This window comes from Petromyzon marinus, unplaced genomic scaffold (genome assembly GCF_048934315.1).
Source record: "Petromyzon marinus isolate PM22_M1 ecotype Great Lakes invasive population unplaced genomic scaffold, UKy_Petmar_22M1.pri1.0 PM_G_Scaffold_44, whole genome shotgun sequence".
Taxonomy (NCBI): domain Eukaryota; kingdom Metazoa; phylum Chordata; class Hyperoartia; order Petromyzontiformes; family Petromyzontidae; genus Petromyzon; species Petromyzon marinus.
In genome coordinates, this window is record NW_027422996.1 from 604,617 (window position 1) to 625,913 (window position 21,297).

General features: G+C 41.0%; 1 protein-coding gene and 2 long non-coding RNA genes across 3 annotated transcripts; all 3 read right to left on the minus strand.

Annotated features, from left to right (window-relative positions):
• Positions 1 to 1,025: 1,025 nt before the first annotated feature.
• LOC142917273 (uncharacterized) lies at positions 1,026 to 3,142 on the minus strand. Its single transcript, XR_012936955.1, has 5 exons — positions 3,094 to 3,142; positions 2,001 to 2,098; positions 1,757 to 1,894; positions 1,578 to 1,663; positions 1,026 to 1,111 (listed from the first exon to the last, which is right to left on the minus strand). It is a non-coding gene; the product is annotated as an uncharacterized LOC142917273 (long non-coding RNA).
• Positions 3,143 to 7,818: 4,676 nt separating this feature from the next.
• Positions 7,819 to 10,840, minus strand: LOC142917274 (uncharacterized). The gene is made up of 3 exons (XR_012936956.1): positions 10,721 to 10,840; positions 9,171 to 9,221; positions 7,819 to 7,896 (listed from the first exon to the last, which is right to left on the minus strand). It is a non-coding gene; the product is annotated as an uncharacterized LOC142917274 (long non-coding RNA).
• A 1,788-nt stretch (positions 10,841 to 12,628) lies between these two features.
• LOC142917255 (putative ATP-dependent DNA helicase HFM1) lies at positions 12,629 to 21,283 on the minus strand. Its single transcript, XM_076061871.1, has 10 exons — positions 21,278 to 21,283; positions 21,108 to 21,245; positions 20,410 to 20,487; positions 18,887 to 19,063; positions 18,010 to 18,210; positions 16,452 to 16,540; positions 15,617 to 15,660; positions 15,415 to 15,516; positions 14,092 to 14,240; positions 12,629 to 12,727 (listed from the first exon to the last, which is right to left on the minus strand). Exons 1-10 carry the CDS (start codon positions 21,281 to 21,283, stop codon positions 12,629 to 12,631), a joined length of 1,083 nt encoding a protein of 360 aa, XP_075917986.1.
• Positions 21,284 to 21,297: the final 14 nt, after the last annotated feature.

Consider the following 21,297-nt stretch of genomic DNA (forward strand, 5'->3'; position numbering starts at 1 on the left):
TCGCTGTTGACTTCCCCACAAAGCGGGGCCTATTTTATCTACCACGGAGGGATGATGGAGTGAGTCAACTCCCAGCTACGACTTGAACTCGCAAACATTCCGATGGCGGGTCGCTCACTCCACTGCTGAGCCACATGGATAGTTTCACAGGTGCAGTATTATCAAAAACTAATTAATGTTTGTCTTCAGACTCATGCTGTTTCGAGTTCCGTATTTTCCCGCATATAACCCGCGGGTTATACCACTTTTTACAAAACAAAACAAGACCCCGTGGGGTATATGCAGATGCGGGCTATCCCTAAAATATTTTACACGTGTGACATGTCATAACTCGTTTAATTTTTTCACTGCGCAACACTTCCAGTACCTTTGACTAAAGCACTGCTGAATAAACCACTCGCACTACAATTGCACGCGTTAACATGTTTGAAATGATTCGAATTGCTTGCACAATGAAACGACAATGTTTCAAGTGGGCATACTTTGTTTAACCGGGGTACATGCGTCTGCGGGTTATATGCGTATGCGGGCTATATGCGGGGAAATTGAGCCACATAGATGGATGGTTTCACAGGTATTTGGCAAAGTCCTAATTGACGTTTGCCTTTGAAAGCCTGCTGCTTTGAGTACGTTGAAAGTAGCAACGCACTTAAAGGGAAATTGATTTGCACCCGAGCCATGTGACTGTGCATTAGTTTCTAGATTTGAAGCTTTCGTGACTGCAAGGATCCATACTTTTTGGTTCTATTCGGTAAAGTCACGTAGGTAAAAAAATAAAACAGCAAAAATCACGACGTTTCAACCACAACACAAGCGGCCTTCATCAGGTGAAGGGACCAGCCTGTCTCGAAGACTGCGCTGGAGTGAAGAAAAAAAAGGCCGCTTGTGTTGTGGCCGAAACGTCGTGATTTTTGTTGTTTTATTTTTTACCTACGTGATTTTACCGAATAGAACCAAAGAGTATGTGCATTAGTTGTTTTTAGCAATGTGAAATCTTTGATTGGAGTCGGGGTTCCGTCTCATGCACCTGCTCCACTCTGACTTGGTACTTGGGCAGATGCTGCACGGCTTCTTTGATCTGGTTCCCAAACGGAGGGTGTCTGTTCACTATCTGCACAACGGAGGAATGCACCGTCAGCAAAACGTCATTCGGTTTTGTTGCAATGTTGTTTACAAACAAGAAATACGCTCATCATTGGCGGGTGTTCCTATTATTAAGGAAGGGTGACGATTGTAATGTGTTTCCCAATTGAGTAATTTGCAAGTTACTTTTTACATTTTGCTAATTTGGACAATCACGCCGGTACACAACGGTCTTCTTGGCATGACATCATGGAGGGTCTGTGACGTCCATTTTGAAGAAGATGGCGTCGAGCATTTTACGGTGAATAAATCCGCAGTATAATTAACCAGAGCGGTCTGCCAGATTCGAACTGCGAGCTTCTGGAACAAGCGCTGCCACTGGGCCAATGGCATTTACGGTGTAGCTACCATATAATTGTACTGGGAAGTGCGCTAAACACCAGCACAAACATAGATACATGTTGTGGAGATTAACACTACACCCATTATCTCACCAACTCAATTTCCCGTCCATGAGTGTTTGCAATTTTCTCAAAAGATGTCAATCCAGCGTTGACCAGTGCGCTGGACATTGAGAAGCCTACAGCAGAAACACTGAGGTTAAGTAATGTTTAATTGAAGGGTCTTCTGATTTGTATGTGTTGCTCTTATACGTGAAAGAGATTATAATTACCGATTTTTTCAAGTTGTTTCAAAACGGAAGGTGAATTTTCCCAAAGCTTTGCATTAAAACATTTAGCGAGGTGGACAGCATTCAGCACGGCCTGGAAATTATTCTGCTTATCCTTTTGCTGCAAAAATTCGGCAAGACCTACAACCACAAAACGGAGATATAACGGATGTAAATACTGTCATGCGTTTAAACGTTAACTTCAGAAACAATGTACATTCGTTTAAATAGTGCAGTTTAAACTTACATTTTGTAAGACGGATTCCAGTCCTGAAGATTTTGGCAGTGTCCTGCATCAATGCAAAATCTTGCACCAGTACACATCCCAGCTGAGCTTGAATGAGACTACAAACAACGCGTCATTTCAATTATATTCTTAGCTCTTTCGGTAAAGTCACGTTGAAGGGAAACAATAAAATAATAATAATATATATAAAACAATGTTTTATATTTTTAGCTCTTTCGGTAAAGTCACGTTGAAGGGGAACAATAAAATAATTATATATATAAAACAATGTTTTATATTCTTAGCTCTTTCGGTAAAGTCACGTTGAAGGGAAACAATAAAATAATAATATATATAAAACAATGTTTTATATTCTTAGCTCTTTCGGTAAAGTCACATTGAAGGGGAACAATTAAATAATAATAATATATAAAGCATTGTTTTATATTCTTAGCTCTTTCGGTAAAGTCACGTTGAAGGGGAACAATAAAATAATATATATAAAACAATGTTTTATAATCTTAGCTCTTTCGGTAAAGTCACGTTGAAGGGAAACAATAAAACAATAAAATACATATAAAACAATAAAAATTCTCACGACGTTTCGACCTTAACACAAACGGTCGTCATTAGGTGTGTCGGTTTGCAAATGAGTGTCAATACAAACCTACACACCTGATGACGACCGTTTGTGTTATGGTCGAAACGTCGTGAGAATTTGTATTGTTTTATATATTTTTTATTTTTTATTGTTTCCCTTCAACGTGACTTTACCGAAAGAGCTAAGAATATGAATTACTGCAGTCACGAAAGCTTTAAATCAAAATAATTTCAATTGTGTAGCAAAAGCTTAATTCTCCACTTGAACAAACTGTTTTTGCAATATAGATGCAGTTTCGAGTGTTAAAATGAGTGTCAATACATCTTGAAGGCTCTCCAATTAAAAGGTGTCATCTGTATGGTGATATCAAATGGATAATAATCTGCAAATGTGTAGAATATTAAAACCCTAAACACGAAGTTGCGTTGCTAACTATAAAGAAAGTTCATAACCAACTCCAAATGTACGTATGTGTTATCTTAACAGGAGCATTGAAATCATAGCTGTACTTACCAGTTTATTTTCATTTCACTGGTTTTTATTTTACCGGACATTGGAAATCTGAAATGAAAGAAGCATTCAGATTCACTCATAATGGTTTGTCCAAATAACTAATACACACTGAATATACAATATACACTTTAAATGTGCTAATACAGACTTAAACCCCATTCGTTTATCCATACAATATTTTTAAATACGTAATACATTCACAACTACTATTGTCTCAAATATGTAAATGTTTTCACACTTGATGTTTCACTATCCGAGAAACCTTTTAAATTAAATAATTAGAATCAAAATTTTAGACTGATAAAACATTTGATATGAAACTTTCAAGATTATTCCAGTGTAGGTTCTGGATTTTTATTCCAAAAAATGTAATGACCTTAACACAGGATCTTAAAAAAAATACCTAACATTCTTCAAACTGGCCAAATATACCATGTAAAAATTGCAATTAATTGTAATGTAACTTTACCAATACACAGTATGCATAATTGTATATTTACATATGGCAATTCACCTACATTGGTTTAAACAAAAGTGACTGCTGATGAGACTCGGAATGATAAAACCAGTCCAGAGTTTGGTTGTGTGATACCAAGTCTGCTGAAATGATGCACTCCCATAATTCCACGTGGTTGATAGGATGTGTAAAATATATGTATTATTTTATGTGGATGGACAGATATGTGAAGGAGGCATATTGTACGCTTATTATTTTTTTCTTCCATTCTTTACGACGATGCTAATGGTTATTTGGTGACGTGTCACTGATTGTTACCGTATCGTGTGCTTTTTCGCCAAGTTCAATGTGTTCAGGGTTTTCTTCTCATTAACGCGGAGCGTGATGTCTTTATACTCTCGACAGCTTGAGATAAGAGTCACCTGTAAAGAAGCTCAAAGATCAAGATGTCATCATCATGGCCAAAATCATTGATGCTACTACTACACAGAATTGAAAAAGAATTCCACCCTCCGTCAGAATCCCACAGCTGCTGCACAATAGACACACGGTGAGCTCCCAAATCTGCCCTGACACTAAACCCACATACATTACAGGAACAAATCGGTATTTAACGCCAATTACAAACCTCCAAAACGTTTACAATACAAGGTGTCCTAAACCGAAAATGTGTTCAAAGAGATCAGGAGAAAAATGTATCGATTCAGCTAATTGCTAATTGCAAAAAAATACTTTCTTGTAAAATACACGCGGGAGTTATGACCTGGTGGCTCAACTAGTGTAAGTGGCTCACAGATGGCAGGCTCCAAGTTCAAATACTGGTGGTGAGTTGACTCAACCCACCTTCCCTCCGAGTTTGATAACATGAGTAGCACTCTGTTAGTAAGTCAACGGTGTTTGCGCTGCAGAGAGACCCCTGTCATAGGATTGTGGATTCTCCACGATAGCCTCAGGGCTGTCAACGGTAGATGGATAACCTCAGTGCTCATTTGAGCAGGAAATCACTTTGACTTGGTTCTGAATGCCGCTGTACAATGCATTGATTATGTCTTAAAACGTAGGTGTTAGTTGAACCTTGTGCCAGATGCACACCGATTGATAGAATTGTCAGCGACGATGTATGCAGTAATAAACTAAAAGTCTGTCTTTGTAAGTAAAACTAAAATAAGACGGTATCCTTACTCCAATAAGGTGTACTGTATAGATACAAACGATGATGATCGCCAAACATGGCTAAAAACTGCTCAATTATCTGCACAATTGTAAGTCCGTTTATTAATTTGTTTCTTACAAAATAATTAACGGCCTATTCATATTCTTAGTTTTTCGGTAAAGTCACGTTGAAGGGAAACAACAAAATATATATAAAACAATAAAAAATTCTCACGACGTTTCGACCATAACTCAAACGGTCGTCTTCAGGTGTGTTGGTTTGCATAAATTTATTTTTAAACGGCGCATTTATTTATTTATGAAAACGTTAGCGCCACGCGCAACGATTTGGCAGTTTATTTAGGACTAGTCCATCTATATTCTGAAAAGAGGAGGGGGGAGACAAAAATTTTTATAATGTATGCTGTCTGAAAGCCACTGTAAGCGTGAACAATCAATTAAGACCTGAAATGGTTTATCAAATCTTTCCAATGATTGCTAAGATAGAATCCATCTTCTCGGTTGAAATTGTCTCTGTGCTTGTATATGTGGATAGCCTCATGAACGAATCTCTCATGGAAGCCAGATGGCTTACAAAGAACCTCTGTCTTGGAAAAGTCAATGGCATGTGAGCCTACTGAATTAGAACAATGATCTGCCACGGCCGAGGTGTTGGTCCTACCGTGTTTAAGGTCTGCTTTGTGTTCACGAATGCGGTCCGAGACATGGCGTTTGGTTTCTCCAATGTAACTACTACCACAGAGGCAACTTAGTTTGTAGACACCAGGGTATTGTATGTCCGGAATCACATCTTTTACAGACGGAACCAGATCACGGATTTTATGTAATGTGTTGAAACGGACCTGGATCTTGTGTTTATTCAAGATTTTGGAGATCTTTTTTGTGATCCCCGCAATGTAGGGTAAAGTGATGGTTTTGAAAGGCTCTAGACCAATTCTTCGACCACATCAATTCCATACACCCAGCCATCAGATTTACCATGGAAGTCGAAATAGATGGCAAGATACCTTTTTTGGATGTCCTAATTAAAAAGAGACCTGATGGTTCAATGAGCCACTCTGTCTACAGGAAAGCTACCCATATGGATGCTTATCTGAAACCGGATTCCCACCACCATCCATCACAGAAGAATTCTCTCATCAAGACTCTGTATCATAGAGCCCAATGCATATCCGACCAGGAACACATAAGCAGTGAACTCAAGCACGTACACCAAGCTCTTAGGGCTAATGGTTACTCCGACTATACAATCCGCAAAGCTATCACTCAAACCATGAAGAAGAACCCTCTTGAGGAGCCTTTCAAAACCATCACTTTACCCTACATTGCGGGGATCACAAAAAAGATCTCCAAAATCTTGAATAAACACAAGATCCAGGTCCGTTTCAACACATTACATAAAATCCGTGATCTGGTTCCGTCTGTAAAAGATGTGATTCCGGACATACAATACCCTGGTGTCTACAAACTAAGTTGCCTCTGTGGTAGTAGTTACATTGGAGAAACCAAACGCCATGTCTCGGACCGCATTCGTGAACACAAAGCAGACCTTAAACACGGTAGGACCAACACCTCGGCCGTGGCAGATCATTGTTCTAATTCAGTAGGCTCACATGCCATTGACTTTTCCAAGACAGAGGTTCTTTGTAAGCCATCTGGCTTCCATGAGAGATTCGTTCATGAGGCTATCCACATATACAAGCACAGAGACAATTTCAACCGAGAAGATGGATTCTATCTTAGCAATCATTGGAAAGATTTGATAAACCATTTCAGGTCTTAATTGATTGTTCACGCTTACAGTGGCTTTCAGACAGCATACATTATAAAAAATTTCGTCTCCCCCCTCCTCTTTTCAGAATATAGATGGACTAGTCCTAAATAAACTGCCAAATCGTTGCGCGTGGCGCTAACGTTTTTATAAATAAATAAATGCGCCGTTTAAAAATAAATTTATGCAAACCAACACACCTGAAGACGACCGTTTGAGTTATGGTCGAAACGTCGTGAGAATTTTTTTATTGTTTTATATATATTTTATTATTTTGTTGTTTCCCTTCAACGTGACTTTACCGAAAAAACTAAGAATATGAATTACTGCAGTCACGAAAGCTTTAAATCAAAATTTAACGGCCTATTGTCAAACATCCAAAATGATAATTTACAGCCGCTTGTCAAATCCGCTGCTGTGAGTCGTTGTGGTTGTTTGCTATGTGTCACATACACACACATATCCTTGTCTGTTAACATCATTACAGTCACCACCTGTAATGCGTTGTCACGAACCCTTTCAGGGGTCTCGACCGTCTGCTAAGTAAGGGGACATTGCCGCAGCAAGCCTTGTTAACGTAAGTTGATGGTGATGTGGAACAATGAGAAACCAACCCTGTGACCTCACTTACCAGGTCTTGCACGGCTTCCGAGCCCTGTATTGTGCCAAACAGCTTGATGGTATCAAATGCCACGTAGTAGTAAGCCATCAATCTACCAACATCTGGACAATATCAAACCATTTTTTGTTAAAATAGCAAAACACATGAAAGCAAAGGCAAAGGAGGTCCCATGATATGTTAAAATAAACTGTAATTAAATGCCAGGGTGCTGGTGGCGGCTATACATCGTGCCTGTAATGCAGGGTTGTTGGATCAAACACAAATTGGTAAAACTCCCTTCCCAAGGTCGCCAAGATCGCCATATCCTTGGCTTGCCAGGGGTATTGGCAGACAGCAAATTCATTATATCCATACGCACGGATATTGAGTTACCACCCCTTGCACACGTGGGGGTTTTTCCATGCACAGACACTCATCAATTAATGGAGTTGGCGACACATCCCAACATAAGCAGCACCAGGGCTCGGGCAATAGTTGGCGAAGGTTCTCACTGCCCCCCATTCTTGTCTGGGGGTCCCCCCCCCCGTGCCTCCGTTAGGAACCTGTGCACGTGACAAATTCTACAGCACGTTCTGAGATGCCGATTTGCATTGACGACTGGACGCTATACACAACATGAATATGTGAAATGACATGTTTTTTCGTGACAAATAAAGCGAACAAACACGTCATGATATGCTGTTTCAGCAGAAGGATTATTTACTGTTGGCTTAATATCCCCATTCTGCATACAAATTAGCTTGTAAGCTGCCAGCGAGTTCAAACTCTCTAAGCATAGTTCTGAAATAAATAATGCAAAAGAAACATTAATGTCGTTGTGGACAAGACAACAAATTAACTAAGCAGGTATTATGCCTTCCCATATTTGTCTCTCCACTAAAATCTAAAATCTGCTTGAAAGAATCATAGCTAACAGAGTAGATCATTGCCAATTCATGTCTGGCAGGTCACGAGTATTGCTTTAAACAAGCCTGACTGCTTATACATTGAATGTCGAAACTGGTCCAGATTGTTTGTTGCTGCTGAAAATATTCACTCCCAGAAGGCCGTGTGGCTGATTGGATATGTTATAAACAATGATTGTACTTTTTATGCGAAGAGACAGCTATGGGAAGAAGGCATATTGTCAGCTTAATTATTTTGACATAACGATCATTAAATAAATACAATTAAAGAAAAATCAATGCGTCTCATACTCATTGGTTCTTTCGGTGAAGTCACGTAGGTAGAAAAATTTAATTAAACTGACAAATACTAAATCACGAAGTTTCGATCGCAACACAACAAGCGGTCGCCCTCAGGCGGAAAAAAATCTCCATCAGTGAAACAGCTGAACCAGCGAGAGAGCTGTGAGAGAGCTCATCCTCCTGGTTCTTTCGGCAAAGTCACCACGTAGAATGGAAATACAATAACAAAAATAAAACATAATACAATAAAATTATCGCGACGTTTCGGCCACAACACAAGTAGCCTTCCTGAGTCACGAAAGCTCTCTCGCTGGTTCAGCTGTTCACACTGCTGAATTTTTTTTTTCCTGCCCGAGGACGACCGCTTGTTGCGTTGCGATCAAAACGTCGTGATATTTACGATGTTTTGTTTTATTTTATTTTGTCTACCGAGTCTGGATTCCTGCAGTCACCAAAGCTTCAAATCAACGTTCAATTTGTCTCAATTTTAAATAATTGAAAATCATGCTGCTTGTAGTGTAAACACAAGGAACAACTTGAATCGACTAACTGGCTCTTTCAGAGGCTGCATACATGGGTTTTATTCTCAGTGTTTCATCTTCTAACAAGTAGACAGGTTTCTTGAATTGAGCAAGGTTGTAAGAGCTTGAGAAGTGAGACCGTGGGAGGGAATTCACAAGGACTGGAAAGCATCAGTACCAGGGGAAGAATCAAAGACAGAAGTGTCTTGACCTGTCGCGTGGTGGCTGAAGACAGTAACGTATGAAAGACACAAGCAAGCAGTTGTATTTCTCTCAGTTTCAAATTGTCTACTATTATTCCAGTAAAATTACAGTTTGATGTTAGATTATGTTAATATCACTATACCTTGCAGAAGTTGCTTCTCAATGTCCTCTTTGTTCAGACCAGCGGCAAATTCTGTATCAGTGATTTATACGGAGTACATTTATTTTTCAGTATGCTGCCTTTTCATGCATCGCTTGAGATGTACTTAAAATGGCTTTAACAGTTGAATATCTTGTCATAGTCAAAGTCAAAACTATGTAAACACTTGATGTCAATGAACGAACTCTAAATTGTCAGAATGTTTAACATTCACTCCTTACAAATATACCGTAATTATGTCCTTTGTACTTAAGAACATTCAAACGTGTTATTTCCTCCAGTCAGCTCATAATATTTTTGAAAGCCCCAAACGTGAAATGTAATTACAGCTAAAATTACTGTTTTATATTACAATAGCTGATCTATGCCAAGGCATAATGGCTCAAAATACCCAAAGATGGTTTCACACAATGTTTTAGTGCATTGGTTCAACACGAGCAAAACTGTGGACCGGTTTTGCAATTCAGTGTCAAGTCAGGATTGTGTGAGCCAATGCAGGTGAACTGCCAGATCCATAATATAGTTTTTTTTGGGTGAGATCGCGTAAATATAGAAATGTGTGTCGTTAAAACCCGCCACCACCCGACACAGCCATCTAGTAAGGGTTGCCACGTAAACAGAACGTGCCAATTCATCACTAGTACAGCACTAGTGTGTAGTGTATAATGTAGTGTATAGTGTAGTGTATAGTGTAGTGTATAGTGTAGTGTATAGTAGTATATAGTGTAGTGTATAGTGTAGTGTATAGTAATGTATAGTAGTGTATAGTAGTGTATAGTAGTGTAGTGTATAGTGTAGTGTATAGTGTAGTGTATAGTAGTGTATAGTGTAGTGTATAGTGTAGTGTATAGTGTAGTGTATAGTGTAGTGTATAGTAGTGTATAGTGTAGTGTATAGTGTAGTGTATAGTGTAGTGTATAGTGTAGTGTATAGTGTAGTGTATAGTGTAGTGTACTAGTACAGCACACCGATGTGTTGCAGAGCCACAACATTTACAAACTGAGTACGACTTTTCGCCAGTAATTACAACTAGCTTTATCAGGGTGGTGGTGGGTTTATCGACACATTTATATACAGTATTAAAAAGAAACTATTATGGATGATATTGGTCCCGAAAGCCTACGTGTTATACGAACTGCCAGGTGTTTACAGGCAAGGGCCCTCTCTGTCTGATATGGGTCTTCGCTCAACACAAACCTACATAATATACATCACGTTATTTTGTGTTTCATTCGAATAAGTGTCGTTCACTCAAATACATTTTGAAAATTAATAGGACACACATGTATATACATCCTTCCAAAATACCTATACTACTCAAGAACACATTTTAAATGTATGTTCTTGATAATTTTCTGAAATAAATGCACGAATAGGTAACTCAACCTTTTCCAATACTCCTACTCATGTGTATTGTTATTCCTTTTATATGCATCATTGGAACCTAGTGATTATACTATCGCACACATTGCGATAGTATAATCACGCGAATATTGTATGTTTTAATTTTGAATCGTAAATGCATTTCTTACTGTAATACTTTGGGTTTTTGAGTGCCCGAATGTACAGGAATGTGGATCGGATCCAATCCAATGCCACGTTGACATCTGTGATCGTGTGCAGTACAATCTCCGCATTGAGGTGCTCTGTTAAATTCGTGTGCAAACTGCAGGAGACCGAAGGTGTTCACAAATTCACGGTAGCTACTTTATAGCAATGGGAACATGGAAGTTGCAGAGAGGAAGCTGATTGATGGAAATTCACAAAATGTAGGAAAAAAAAGACATCATTCTGAACGTATCTTGAAATAAATTGAGAAAGTTTTCATTACAACGTGAAATTGTGAAGATCCTGAACAAGATAGTATAATACAAAATAAATGTTTATTTTGATGTGGTACTTCTCCTCAAAAGAACCAAAGTGCTGTTACATGTGAAAATGTCAACATTTAATACTTTGCACTAAGTAATTGGTCTAGTGTTCCAAAGAAATAGTATGGGCGTCAGTTTTCAATCGTGACTTAATAACATCGACAATGCCCAAAATCACGAATATGGCTTGGGAGGGGGGGCATTCCACAGATGGGGAACCACACAGCAGAAGGGCCAATCGCCCTTGGAGTGCTGTCTCATCTTTGGGCTGCAGAGAGGACTGGAATCCATGAAATGTAGATTGTGAGATAGAATACTGGGATTCAAAAAGTCCCAAAGGTAGGTGGGTGCTTTGTAGGCCAGTAACACGATCTCAGAGTCGACTCTGAGATTCACCAAGAGCCAAAGTAGAGATTCCAGAACATGTGTGATATGTTCGGATGGAGCGGTTATAGGCAGGAGTCAGGCAAGCTGCGTTGTGAAAACATTTCAGCCGATTATACTCTTTGGTTCTATTCGGTAAAGTCACGTAGGTAAAAAATAAAACAACAAAAAATCACGACGTTTCGGCCACAACACAAGCGTCCTTCATCAGGTGAAGGGATCAGGCTGTCTCGAGGACAGCGCTGGAGTGAAACACAGCCACGCTCAGACCGCGACCTTTAAGCGTGGCTGTGTTCCACTTCAGCGCTGTCCTCGAGACAGCCTGATCCCTTCACCTGATGAAGGCCGCTTGTGTTGTGGCCGAAACGTCGTGATTTTTGTTGTTTTATTTTTTACCTACGTGACTTTACCGAATAGAACCAAAGAGTATGGATCCTTGCAATCACGAAAGCTTCAAATCTAGAATTTCAGCCTATTGAGAACTCTTGCAGGAGGCATGCCGACGAACAAGGTGGCATGGCAATAATCGACAAGAGAGAAGAGACGCATTATCCAAATTATCTGCATAATAGTTTGACAAGCATGATGTCGTGCTGACAATACTTTGAAGGTGAAAAAAATCACTTCTGAATTTCACTTTTCACTTTTCAAATAGGCCTCAAACTTCGGAGCAAGGTCACAGAAGCCACCAACGTTGTGTCTGTTACTGTGGGTGATGAGCTGAAGTTGAGTGCACGGAGCCGAGAAGCATAACCTCTGTTTTGTCACAGCATTTTTATGCATCAAAGACTTAAGGCGGAGGAGTCACTGGGGCCAAGATATCGGGGTAATGAGAGGGGAGGGAAGAGAGGGAGAAAGCATGAACAAGAAGAAGCAGCGTCTGTTTTTGATGACATACCATACATGCAAGTTAGAGGCATTAAAGCTATGAAGAAAAATAAGTAAGCTTGGGCAGGACATGTCACGAGTAGGAATGATGGCCAGTGCCCAAAACTAACGATGGAGTGGTAGCCAAGGTAATGGAACACGTGGATTGTTGTATCACTGGACTGTGAAGGATGTTTACGGCTAAAAAGGCCTTCAGCGGGCAGTGTATGCCGATGCTGACTTTATACATAACGTTCACAAATATGTACATGTTCATGCCCAATATATACATATAATAACAAAACTGCCGTTATTGTCCTACCTGCTTTCTAGTTTCTGGGTCCCACTTAGCATTTGTTCATATTTTTCTTTCAATTCATTTCTTGTCAATATCACCGCAGTGGCTGAAACATCAAACTGTAAACGATATCACGTATGTTACTTCACATAAAAAATAGATAAATAGCCATACTAATAATGAGCTAAATGCAGGAAAATCTTTAATCAGTCTCAGGAAATGCAGATGGATCCTGCATTGAAATATTTGCCTGATTTATTTGGATATGTTTTGTGTTTAGGAGGAAACGAAACTTCCTGGGGGAAACACGCAGGTTCACACATATGGGTTCATAACCAACTTTCTGTACTGCCATCTCTAGTGGGTATGACACACAAATATGCACAATCCACAAACCTTTCGGTAAAGTCACGTTGAAGGGAAACAATATATATTGTTTCCCTTCAACGTGACTTTACAATATATATTGTTTCCCTTCAACGTGACTTTACCGAAAGAGCTAAGAATATGAATTACTGCAGTCACGAAAGCTTTAAATAAAAAAATAAAATCCACAAACCCTTGCTACCACAGGTATATACTACTACAACATACAAAGATCCCCCGTAGAGCCTTAACTGGCTGTTGGGGCGAGTGCCGTTAGCGAACACCTATGAAGGCAAGCACGGCACACGAGGGGGTGGGTGGCCAGCACCAGGTCCGGTTAAGATAATCGTCAGTCGGGCTTTATAACGCAGCGCGCTCACCGCTACACTACCGCTCCCCACTTCCAGCATGGCGACACGCGTCTATGATCTATTACTTGTGCTTGTTAGCCTATTGGAATTGACGCTTTGCTATTTTGCTAAATAAAAGCACATGTATATGTTTTAACAAATGGTGAACATGCTATGACACATTCATAATTGAGCAAGAATAGTGCAACAGTTCACTTCATCCTGCAGCAGCAGCAGCAGCAGCAGCCAGGTGGCTCAGAGGTAGAGCGGCCATCTTGCAATGGGAAGGTTGTGAGCGGCCATCTTGCAATCGGAAGACCGCTCTACCTCTGCAGCAACAGCAGCAGCCAGGTGGCTCAGAGGTAGAGCGGCCATCTTGCAATGGGAAGGTTGTGAGTTCAACTCACGGTTAGAGGTCGACTCAGCCCATCATCCCTCTTTCGGTCGATAAAATAAATATCACTTTGTGAAAAAGTCAACATTGGTTGTCCTTTGGAAAGACTCTCCCATTCCATTGGAATTAAGGAGGTCCACCCCTGGCTTAGGGCTGTATATAGTAGATGGGCACCAACATCAATGCACAAATAAGCAAGAAATCTTTACCTCTTCAAAATAGATGCTATATTGTCCACATGATGGGTTTCAAGAGATGGGATCCAATAAACTAGAATACATTTGTGCACAATGCATTTAAGTTTTGAAAACGGATATTTAGTTCCGAAAAGTAAGGATGTATGAACCAATATAGTCAGAATATGTGCATCTACCTGTGGTCTTCCTGCCCTGCCAATCATCTGTAGAATATCTGTTTCCCCATATTCCTGCACCATGCCTCCCCCAGTGTAGTGCATGGTAGATTTGACGATGACCAGGTGTGCAGGAAGGTTTACACCCATAGCCAGTGTACTTGTAGAGACTGCAGACAAATCAAATAAAAACATTCGGTATTTGCACCATTCTTTTATCACAAGGCAATCACGAAAAAAGGCGCTGTGTGTGCACATATTCTGCAGAAGTTTCGCAGTAGGGGCAATGTTGCTATATGTTCCATAATATACGTTTTTGGGTTAGATATATATAAATGTGTCGTTAAAACCCGCCACCACCCACCACAGCCAACTCGTAAGGGTTGTCACGTAAACAGAACGTGGCCAATTCGTCACTAGTACAGCACTAGTGTAACGTGTAGTGTAGTGTGTAGTGTAGTGTATAGTAGTGTATAATGTAGTGTAGTGTATAGTAGTGTAGTGTATAATGTAGTGTATAGTGTAGTGTATAGTAGTGTAGTGTATAATGTAGTGTATAGTGTAGTGTACTAGTACAGCACACTGGTTGTGTGTTGGAGAGCCAAGCCACAGCATTTACAAACTGAGTACGACGTTTCACCAGTAATCACAACCAGTTTCATCAGGCGACAGCCATATTGCTATATGCTTCCTGATTGGATATTTTGTGGGAACATTTACAAATCTGGACCTCGACACCAGCACACAACAGGCTACTCTCTTCAAATCATGCCACGGGATAATTAATGTCCACTCTTAAGCAGATGGCACAAAGTATGCTATGATTCATATACTTGCAGTATTAACCATAACGGATTACCATATTCCAAATGCGAACCTGTGTAACCTCTGTAACGAGCGTCAAGCGCGCTGCCGCCCCAATGCACAAAATATAGCGTAAGTAACTCGGTGAAGTTAATAAGTCATCATAAAAATATTGAACTCTACAAAATACTGTCATCATGTATCTGGCAGCAAATGTATCACATGCGGTTGGTCACAAGGCAGCTGTTAGTAACCACAATTTCAGCGGCATTGGTGCAACACACAAGCAGAACTCTGGATCAGTTTCAACGTTCAGTGTCTCAGCACCAGTCAGGTTTGCTTGAACCATTGATGGTGAACTGCCAGATGCTTACAGGCAAGGATACTCTGTTAGATATCAGTATGGGTTTGTAATCTTGAAATATGCACACATAACAGCCCCTACTAATTTCACAAAGCCACATGCAAACCTGATGCATGGACACATATATCAATTTACAATCTCTCCATGAATAAATAATATGCTCATATTTTACGTACACAGTACTGGCAGTTCTCCTTGCAAGAAAGCATCTTCAATGTTTCTTCTATCAGACGTTTCCATCCCTGCATGATGGTATGCAATTCCTTTCATCAGCAAATCTACAACAATAATAAAACAAATTACGCGAATGTGAATTTGATATTTTGATGCAATTATTTTAAATCATCGTTAAAAACAGTGAGGGCTTTACAAGCTTACCTCTCAACTTGATATCCTTTAGGCAAGAAGCATGCTTCTGCAGTCTGAAATTACAATAAATGACCAGTATATATGGTGTAGTGGTGAGCACGCTAGACTTGTAATCAATTCCACCTTCGAGCGCGATCTTTTAACCCCCCCCCCCCAACACTGCCCCTGTCCACCGAGCAGTGTATAAATACATAAATTGGTAGGTCGCGCATAGTGGGGTAAAGTGTGGGTACGCCTGCCTCTTCCAACACGTCTGGTCAATGTGAAAGAGTAGACCAATATCCCTCTAGAGTAGTGCTTCTCAGCATTTTTATTCCACGGCACAAATCTTCACAGCACACTGAACAAAAAATATCAGTTGGCTTTTCATCCAGCAGTGGATTGATCATGGCTGATGATTATGTGTCTGCACGCTCATCTCTCTCTCAAGTGATATATTACTACGGACGGACTTGGTGCCATAGTGTAAGTGTGGAATTTTCACAATCACATGTGTCAATCTCCCCTTGATCACCTTGTTCCCTGGGCCTTAGATGCATTATGATCAGGCCCAGATTAAACTTATGAGGGGCCTAAGGCAAATAAGAGCGAAGGGCCTCGGTACGTATTTCATATTGCAAAATAAATTATGAAGTCAGTTTAACACGTAGGCTTTCGCGACCAACATCATCGTGGATATTGGAGTCATTCAACATATTTTTTTCTCTCAAGCGGAGGTTAACACCAGCAGTGGCTCGAACAAGGAACTTGAGGCGGCACCTTGACCGTTACTTTTACACCAATATCTTAATCACAGAACATTTGCGAAACACGAATATGTGTAGAGCCCAATTCCCACGCCTACCTCTGCCTGTGCTGGAAATCAATCATGAATTTAGCATATTTAGCCAGTGTGGCTGCAGCCAGCTGAACACTTCTTCTCGTCGCACAGAACTGTAAAAGAATAACCACAAGGTGCCTTCAATGCACGCTATTAAAAAGTATGCCTGCTTCCAAAGGAATGCACGTGAAATATCTAAGGCCTAAACCATTTTAATATTTATATATGTGCGCTTGACTAGGTGTGATATTCATTGTATAAATGCATACTTTTATAACGTTTTGTGTGCGCAAACGTATATGTGTATGGCCTCTACAGGTGCTCGCTAAATGCTTCTTGCCCAGACAGCGCGAGGCCGTCACCGCCACGGACGTGGTCTACGCCCTCAAGCGCCAGGGCCGCACTCTCTACGGCTTCATCTCTCGCGCACTCAACCAACCCAAAGGCTCTCTTCAGAGCCACCCACCTCTTCTAAACGGCTTGCGCGCCAGCGTTACCAAACCGTCCACGAAAGAAACACTTTCTAAATGGAGCACACAATTCTGGCTTAGCAATCATTGGAAGGATTTGATAAACCATTTCAGGTCTTAATTGATTGTTCACGCTTACGGTGGCTTTCAGACAGCATACATTAATTTTTCGTCTCCCCCCTCCTCTTTTCAGAACATAGATGGACTCGTCCTTCTAAATAAACTGCCAAATCGCTGCACGTGGCGCTGACGTTTTTTTATAAATAAAAACACCGTTCAAAAATAAATTAATTAATGCGAACCGACACTTCTTTCAAATGTTTCTTGCCATTGCTTTTCACACCTGATGACGACCGTTTGTGTTATGGTCGAAACGTCGTGAGAATTTTTATTGTTTTATATATATTCTATTATTTTATTGTTTCCCTTCAACGTGACTTTACCGAAAGAGCTAAGAATAATCATGTTTTTCTTGTTCATGTTTTTGTTTGTTGCGGTTGCACCCGATTCAAGAGCCGGATGGCTCACAGGGCTCTACACCGAATAAATGAAACTGAGAAAACTGAAACTGAGTCTTGTAAAGACTAAACAGGGGATATTGCCGTTGTGTGATTGTATATGCATGGTTATAGATATGCAAGTGGGGAGTGGTGATTAGTGAACCGTGCTACAAACCCTGTTACCCGAGTTCGATTCCCGCTCATGATCAAAAGCGACGGTGAATATTTCAACTAATTCTGGGGCTTCCTTAGGTCTACTCAGCCTCAAATGAGTACCTGCTGTGATACTGAAACATCAGCATTGGGGAAACAAAGGCGGTCCGGCGTGGTGCTGCCCACCCACCCCCTCGTGTGCTCATGATGGTCTTCATAAGTGCTCGCTTACCAGCACTTCCACCAGCACTTCCCCCAAAAGTCTGTTAAGGCTACACATGAGATTTTTGTCCACATTGCATTTCCTGTTTGCTACGTATGTGTCAATGGAGGCCATATACACCTTAACATATTCCATATTTAAGGGCTATGCATGCAAAATATTTAAATTTTAAAAAATATGCAATTAAACTAATCATGCCATTTTGACTTGGAACAACAAATAAGACATGTACTCACAATGAGCGTTGGCTTTTGCTCAGAATATGTTTGTATAATTTTTGCGAGCTTGTAGTTGAGTATCAAGTCAAATTTAAAGGCAGTCTGTAGACGATAGAAAGGAAATCCCAACACGATTTTGCGGAGTTTCACAGGCCGATGCTTTTCATCCAATTTTACGAAGATTGCCGTTCCATCCCTATCAGACAACCACTCGGCAACCTAGAAAGAGAAAGGTGGATGCCTCAGCAATATTTGTAGAGGATATACAAATATTAATTTAAATGCATTGAGAGGTATTCATACCTCTCCATATTTTATATATATAAGTCAAAAAAAATGTCTGGGCATTTGCCCACGTGCAACTTGATTAAGATGACACAAATTCCTTTTAACAGTGGATGTTACAAATTAAATGCAACTAGTTTATAGTAGACGTGAAGGTTATTTTTTTACTCAAATGAGCATTGAGGCGGTGCTCATATCCTGTTTACAGCCCTGAGCCAGCGGTGGACATTCTACATTCTTATAACGGGGGAGAGTCTATCCGTAGAACCAATATTGACTCCCCCACAAAGTGATACTGATTTTAATTACCCCCGAAGGACCATGGAACGAGTTAGCACCCCCAACGAGGACTTTAACTCGCAGCCTTCTGATTGCGAGCCGCTCGCTCTACCACTGAGCCACCTGGCTATTAGCCAATGTTATAGCAATATATATACTCTTTGGTTCTTTCGCTCAAGTCACGTAGGTATAAAATAAATACAAATTATATATACGTGACTTCACCGAAAGAACCCAAGTGTATGGATTTCTGCAGTCACGAAAGCTTCAAATCAAGATTGTAGCGATACAGTATATGTTTAAACAATGTATAATAAGTATGCCAACTCACATCTTCTATATTGGGAATGGTGGCTGACAGGGCGATGATCCGTACTCCCGCACAGGTATGCAGCGGTTGAAGCGCATCCTTTGTGGAGGTTGGAGGGACAAGGTTATAAAGCGTCTTCATTCTGCTGACCACAGCCTCCAAGGTGGCACCACGTGACTCATCCCCTACTGTGTGTACCTGCACCGTGACCCACAGCATAACACGACGCAACTTCCATGATTTTTTTTTTATCGAAGTATCCCACGATCTTGTCTCAGGTTATTTTCCTTGAGTTGTCCAAACTCGTGGAGACCACTACAATGCCTGTATCGGCAATCGGCCCTTCCCCATCCTGCAAGCATGAACCACCCTGAAGTACTGAGCTGTCGTGTACTCTTCCAGACTTCTGCATTGCTTACAGTATTCTGTCTTGCCACGAAATTCCCAACATCTCAGACACCTGGGCACAAATGCCAGCAACTTCTTTATAAGTTGTTTGAATGGGTCCAACTTTATGATCGAAAAATTAACACATGGTACTCCCACTTCAATTCGATGACCATATATTCAAATTACGTACTGTAACCGTATGCATGCAATCCTCGGTTTACCTGCTTTTGTGGTACGTCATTTTGGAATAACGTGCGCGTTGTATTTAGACTTTATATTGACATACGCTAGGCAATTTTCGGAATATCGTCATCCGCAACACGAGATGCGCCACCCTAGCCTGGCACCGCGACCCAACGGCGTTGCCTGCAACCATGTCGGTACGATAACTCGTGCGCTATACTTGTACGGCATTCACTAACTCTAAGTCTGTCTCCCTCCTCGCCTCCATCCATCCCCTCCGCAACGCAACTCCGGCGTCTTAACAAGCAATACCGGATTTCATTATTTTATAGGAAGTTAATTAGAGTTTACGTGATTTTCTTTTTAATGTAAAGTATTATATTGTGGGTACATGTATTGTATTGATATAGGCTAGGATAATAAAAGCGATTACGTCAGCGAGTGCGAGTGAAATCCCCGAACCACCTCCTGTACCATTATTTCTTCTGGGAAAATTGCTATTGAACATACGCGATTTTGAGATACGCGTACCTTTCCAGGCACACGTCTATCTCATAAGTCAAGGAGTCCCTGTATAACTATGTCACTTTATTGGATTGCAAATCCAGCGCGCTAACCATCACACCACTGTGGCCGCTTCCTATAAATTCAATACTGTGCACAGGAATAACCCGGTTTACGTCGGGGATGCGTTCCTGAAAGGTGCGATAGCGAATATCCAAACGACGTCAATTGAAGCAATTTACAGGGCAGGTGGAGGCGAAGGCTGAGGTGACGGACCCGAGAAAGGACGGATGCTGTCATCGACGTATGTGTGGGTGGAGGCGACGCAAAACAGGTCGCGGTATCCATGAAGTGACGACGTATTTGCGATATGTGAGGTGGCGGGGGGGGGGGAGTAAATGGGGGTATCGCTGTATTTACAAAAGTATGCCGAGGAAAACCAAGAACAATACAGTCATGTACTCTACCTCATCAATCAGAAACAGCCTCACGACCTGCACGAGAGACCTGTCGTGCCACTGTCTTGTTGTGCTATCCCATTTTTCCTGCAAACAAATGAAGTCAGTGAGCCCAGTAGAGATATAACATTACAATGTACAAACAAAAGCCCCGTGACCCCAGGTTCACACTCTGGGAGCGTGCCACACCGGAGTATGGAATTATCGGTGGATATGAGAGATCCCGGTGGAGTGTACGGCTGAATCAACTTTGCGAAGTGTACGGTTGAATCGTTTCCTGGATGTGAGGTGCAGCAAGCCCATTGAAGGCCTTGAACACGAGTAGGAGAACGTTAAACTCAATGCGGGTGTGAACTGGGAGCCAATGAGAAACCTGAGCACAGGTGAGACATTACGTTGTGTTCCGTATTATGTAGGTCAGCATCAAACTAGGACCCATATCTAACAGAGTGGGTCCTCACCTATACACATCGAGCAATTCAGAAAAATAGGCTTAACAAAGCCTGACTCTGCTAATGAGACAGTGATAAGCAAAACCGGTCCAGAGTATTGCTTGTGTTGAACCAATACTGCTGAAATTATTATGATCCCAGAAGGTCGTGTGGTGGCTGATGGGATGTCTAAAAAATATACCCTTAATTTTAATGTGGAAGGACAGCTACGTGAAGGAGGCGTATTGTCAGCTTATTTATTTTTTCAACACTTACCGGTGTTGTCAATATTATTTGGGCATCTTGTGTCTCAAAATAGTCATCGACGTCCGTGTCTCCGGTAAGCTCTTTGCACTGAATGCCGAGTGCTCCAAACTTGTTCTGCCAGTCTTCGAATTTCTCCCGACACAGTGCCTTGACGGGGGCCACTAGGGGGTGCGCGTCACATTCATGCTCACACAGGTCT